The sequence below is a fragment of the Olea europaea genome, unplaced genomic scaffold (genome assembly GCF_002742605.1).
Source record: "Olea europaea var. sylvestris unplaced genomic scaffold, O_europaea_v1 scaffold2759, whole genome shotgun sequence".
NCBI lineage: Eukaryota > Viridiplantae > Streptophyta > Magnoliopsida > Lamiales > Oleaceae > Olea > Olea europaea.
In genome coordinates this window covers 93,389-98,377 of record NW_019246038.1, presented here as the reverse complement: position 1 = coordinate 98,377, position 4,989 = coordinate 93,389, and the positions used below count along the sequence as shown (strand labels likewise).

Below are 4,989 nucleotides of genomic sequence, written 5' to 3'. Positions count from 1 at the left end.
AGGTAAGATATTTCATAAAGGGAGTCGATTTTAGAAGCATTAGATTTTCGAAAGGAGGTGGAGGGTGCTAATATAGATGAACTAGAAGACTCAGACATAATTTTAAATGTGTTCTTCCTAGTTTCTTTCAAACTGGATAATTCCAATCAGAATAGTAAGATCAAGATAACAACATGGACGATACAAATGATGCTAAATGTACAATTTATAGATCATGTCGCATGACATGACACATAATGTGAATGAAATGATAAGGCTAAGTAAATTTAGTGTCAAGTAGCATTCTACCAAACAAAGATCATGTGTACAAGTCTTGGTTAACCAATTTATAGAAAAATGTTCATGTGTTATATTTTCTCAATGGCTGAAATAAATACATTTTTCATTACGAGGTCAATAATTAAGTTGCATATTTCTTTTTAAAATAACAAACTCTAATCTTTTCTATGTTCTATTGCCCAAAAAAAAAAAAAAAAAAAAAATTTTAAAAAAAAATTAAAAAAAAAAGAAACCTGATTATTAGTTGACTTTGACATCTTGGGGAAGCACAAGGCAAACGGAAGCTTAACCGATTCAATGATATATAGGAAAATGTCGAAGTGCCCGAATTTTGGTGACCGAACGGGTGATCGACCCTCACATGAAGTGTGGATTCCAGGTGAATAAAATAATGCTCAACCCTTAAGGTGTGAGTGTTCGGTCATCCCGCATATCAACCATTATGTTTGTGTAGCATGGTTCATAAAACATAAACAAGATTAGAGAAGGTTTGATATTTATTAGGACCATGACATGCGTAGATAGAATTGCAGGGTTCTACCTTCGGAATTGGACTCATTTCACATTTGTATCTTATGACTTGAAACACAGGAGGAGGCAAATTTTCACATTGCACGGGACGGCCTTTATGAAGCTTCATGCCAAAATGGAAGTCAAGTTCATCAATTGAAGCAAACCAAACAGAAAAAGACCTCCGGCCAGTATCAATATTATGGCAAATCATGGCATCATTATTCTCTGTGCGATCTTATGGCTCTTCGACTCTGCCAATACTCCAGTGAAATGCTCAAACAACAAAACAGATTCACTTGCATTACTATCCTTCAAGGCAGCTATAGACGACGATCCACGAGGTGCATTAAATTCATGGAATGAAAGTGTCGATTTTTGCAGCTGGAAAGGCATTTTGTGTGGCAGCAGGCATCATACAAGAGTAGTATCCATCAATATGATGTCTCAAGGCTTGGTGGGATACCTCTCACCTCATATAGGTAATCTTTCATTTCTAAGAAGCATCATTCTCCAAAATAACAGTTTCTATGGCCAAATTCCCAGAGAAATTGCTCAGTTAAAGCGACTACAATACATGGAGTTCAGCAACAACTCTTTTGATGGATCAATACCAAGAAACCTGTCCCAATGCCGAAATCTTTATTACCTAAATTTGATTGATAATGACCTCACGGGAATCATACCGCCTGAACTGGTTCTTTGCTCGAGCTTGAAGCTCTAGGCTTGTCCAAAAACAAACTTTCTGGAACTATCTCCCCTTTCGTCGGAAACCTAAAAAGACTAGTGTTACTTTCTTTAGCAAACTGTGGCTTGCAAGGAGAAATTCCTCAGGTACTTGTCCATCTTCAAAGTCTGGAATTGATCAATTTAGATGAGAACAGTTTAACTGGTGCCATTCCTCCTGGTCTCTATAATATTTCCACTTTCTCTATTTTCTCTGTGCGCTCGAATCAGCTCCGAGGAACCATACCTCGAGACCTGGGTTTCAGGTTTCCAAAGTTGAGGCATCTTGATTTGGGGGATAATCAATTTAGCGGAGTGCTTCCAGCATCATTATCAAATGCTTCCATGCTTGAAATAATAAATTTATCTGGTAACAACTTTACAGGACCGATGCTGGAAGATTTTGAAAGGCTTTCAAGTCTTCAGTCCCTCATTTTTTTCATCCAATCATTTGGAAGGAGATGTCAGTTTTTTTTCTTCCTTGATAAATTGCACTAAATTGCAAGTTTTTATAGTCTTCGATAATCATTTAAGTGGCTCATTACCAGACTCCATTGGAAATCTTTCAAGTGACCTTAGCTACCTATCTGTGGGGAGAAATGAAGTACATGGAAGCATTCCTTCAGATATTGAAAACCTCGTCGGTCTCACTCGCTTGATTATTTCGGACAACAATCTTGAAGGTCCTATTTCTTTTGCATTTGGAAAACTTACTAGGTTGCAAGAACTCTATCTGGACACAAACAGATTCGCGAATTTGCTTCCATCTTCACTTGGTAACTTGAGTTTATTGAACCATATATACTTACAGAAAAATAATATCCATGGAAGTACACCTCAAAGTCTCAGTAATTGTACTAACTTGCTAACCTTAGATCTTTCTCATAACAACCTCATTGATTCAATACCTCAAGAAATTTTGATGATTTCCACTATTTCTATTTCCTTCAACCTAGCGTACACGCATTTGCAGGGCCTATTCCACATGAAGTCTCTTTGATAAACCTTGTAAGCTTGGATTTGTCTAACAGGATTCATTCCAAATTTTTTGAGCAGTTGCGCCAGCTTACAATGGCTTCATTTGGAGGCCAATTCACTTGATGGTGAAATACCTCGACAATTAAATGAGTTGAGGGGTTTACAAGACTTGGATCTTTCACGAAATAAATTATCAGGGCCAATCCCAAGGTTTCTAAGTGAACTTCTATTGGTAAATCTGAACCTGTCTTTCAATAGGCTGCAGGGTGAAGTCCCAATGCTAGGAGTGTTCCAAAACAGAACTGCAGTTTCAGTTGACGGGAACAATGAATTGTGTGGTGGCATTGCAGACTTGAAGCTTCCTCCTTGCTCATCACAAAATTCCAAGAAGAAATACGTCCCAACCGTATTGAAAGTCTTAATCCCGATGGTGGCAGCTTTAGTCATTTGTTTTACTCTTTCAGTATACTTCTGCTTATTTGTATGCCGGCGAAGAAGAAGGTCCAGAGATACTCTATCTTCCATGCCATCATTTGAAGGACAGTTCTTGAGGCTTTCTTATGCAGATCTTTTGAAAGCCACAAATGGATTCTCTGAAGCTAATTTGATTGGTGCAGGAAGACATGGATCTGTTTACAAGGGAATCCTCGATGACGGACAGACATTGGTAGCAGTGAAGGTACTCAGTCTCCATGTAAAAGGAGCATCTAAGAGCTTCATATCAGAATGCAATACGTTAAGAGTTGTAAGGCACAGAAACCTCCTGAAACTATTGAGTATATGTCAGAGCACAGATTTCCAAGGAAGTGATTTCAAGGCATTGGTTTATAAATACATGTCTAATGGGAGCCTGGAGAAATGTCTACATCAGAATAGACAGCAACAAGGTGGACAGGACGAAAAGACCAGCAATCTCACCATGATTCAGAGGCTAAACATCGCCATTGATATTGCATCTGTGCTCGAATACCTACATTGTGGCACTGATTCATCCATTGTCCATGGTGATCTAAAACCAAGTAATATTCTTTTGGATGATGACATGACCGCCCATGTCGGAGATTTCGGATTGGCAAAAGTTATGTCAAGCATTTCGAGTGAATTTCCCACACATGATGGCAGTTCAACTGGGATCAAGGGTACTATAGGCTATGTTCCTCCAGGTATAACTTCCCCTTTCAAACTTAATATAGTACATGTAACAGCTGTTTTAGAGTTCTGCAATGCCTTATCATCAATATGTAATCCAAGAAATTCTTTACCTTAATGACAAATTCCCCTTTCGTGCTTTATAGGAAACATCTAAATTTTCGCCAAACTCGCTGTTGAAAGTCCAACTATTTTCTCGAATCTCGTATCTCCTCCAAAGCTCCAACAATTGCTACCATAATCTCCAACATGACAGCCTTGCCCTCCACCACCACAGCTGCCGACATCATCGCTGCCACGTCAGTATCTATACCCATCTAGGTGCTGAATCCAAAACCTTTTATTCAAACAGGTTATATTTATTCAAGAAGAGCGAGTAACAACGCCACCCAACTTATTCAGCTGCAGAACCTACAAATTCAACATCGAAAACTGTGATTCCCAATGCATAGGGATTTTCTTGATAATTTTCACTCTATCTGATGTTTATAACACCAATGCAGAGTATGGCATGAGCACCATCGTTTCCCCGCAAGGAGATGTATACGGTTATGGGATTCTTCTGTTGGAGATGTTCACAAACGTAAGAACAACTGATGATTATGTACTCAAGGAACATACAGGCCTTAACAATTATGTAAACAGTGCATTGCCAAATGCAGTTATGGAAATTGTGGATCCACTCATTCTATCAGAAATACAAGGTGAAAGAACCATGAAAAGGGACTGTATGAACTCTGTATTGAGCATTGGAGTGGCATGTTCGATGGAGTCACCAAATGATCGAATGTCAATTACAAACGTTGTTAATCAATTATGTAAGATAAGAACAACTTATCTTTTGCCGAGTTGATTTCTAAAAAAAAAAAGGGTTGAACCCCAACCTTAAGGGCCCCCACCGACCTTACCCTGGGCCATCGTGGAGGAGGTAAATCGCATAATGTGCCTCTCAGGAGCCAGGGTGGAGAGCATATGGATAGGCCAAGGCTGTTAACCCATATGGTAACTTCCGCTTGCAACAAAGTCAATTTCACCTTATGGGGAATCGAACTCTGCACACTACCGCGCTGAGCCCTATCCGCCCTCCCCTTTGCCACTTGGGAGATATGCCCTGGGGGCGAGTTGATTTCTATTTTTATGTCAATATGTGGATTCTTGACTTTTCATCATGAATAAATATATTCTCAAACGTGCTAAAACACGAATCTAGGTAGCAATATTTAATAGACATAATTAAATGTGTCGGTTGCCTTTTCATTTAAATTAATATATCACTTTTCTTTAATGTCACATATATTGTTACCTACACTCGTGTTGAAATCCAATGCAGCTAGACAACATCGCTCA

The 4,989-nt window shown here is 38.9% G+C and overlaps 1 protein-coding gene across 1 annotated transcript; it reads left to right on the top strand.

The window, feature by feature from the left end:
- The first annotated feature begins 991 nt into the window (after positions 1-991).
- LOC111383793 (LRR receptor-like serine/threonine-protein kinase EFR) lies at positions 992-3,760 on the top strand. The gene is made up of 4 exons (XM_023007957.1): positions 992-1,486; positions 1,624-1,933; positions 2,064-2,291; positions 2,547-3,760. Exons 1-4 carry the CDS (start codon positions 992-994, stop codon positions 3,758-3,760), a joined length of 2,247 nt encoding a protein of 748 aa, XP_022863725.1.
- The last annotated feature ends 1,229 nt before the right edge of the window (positions 3,761-4,989 follow it).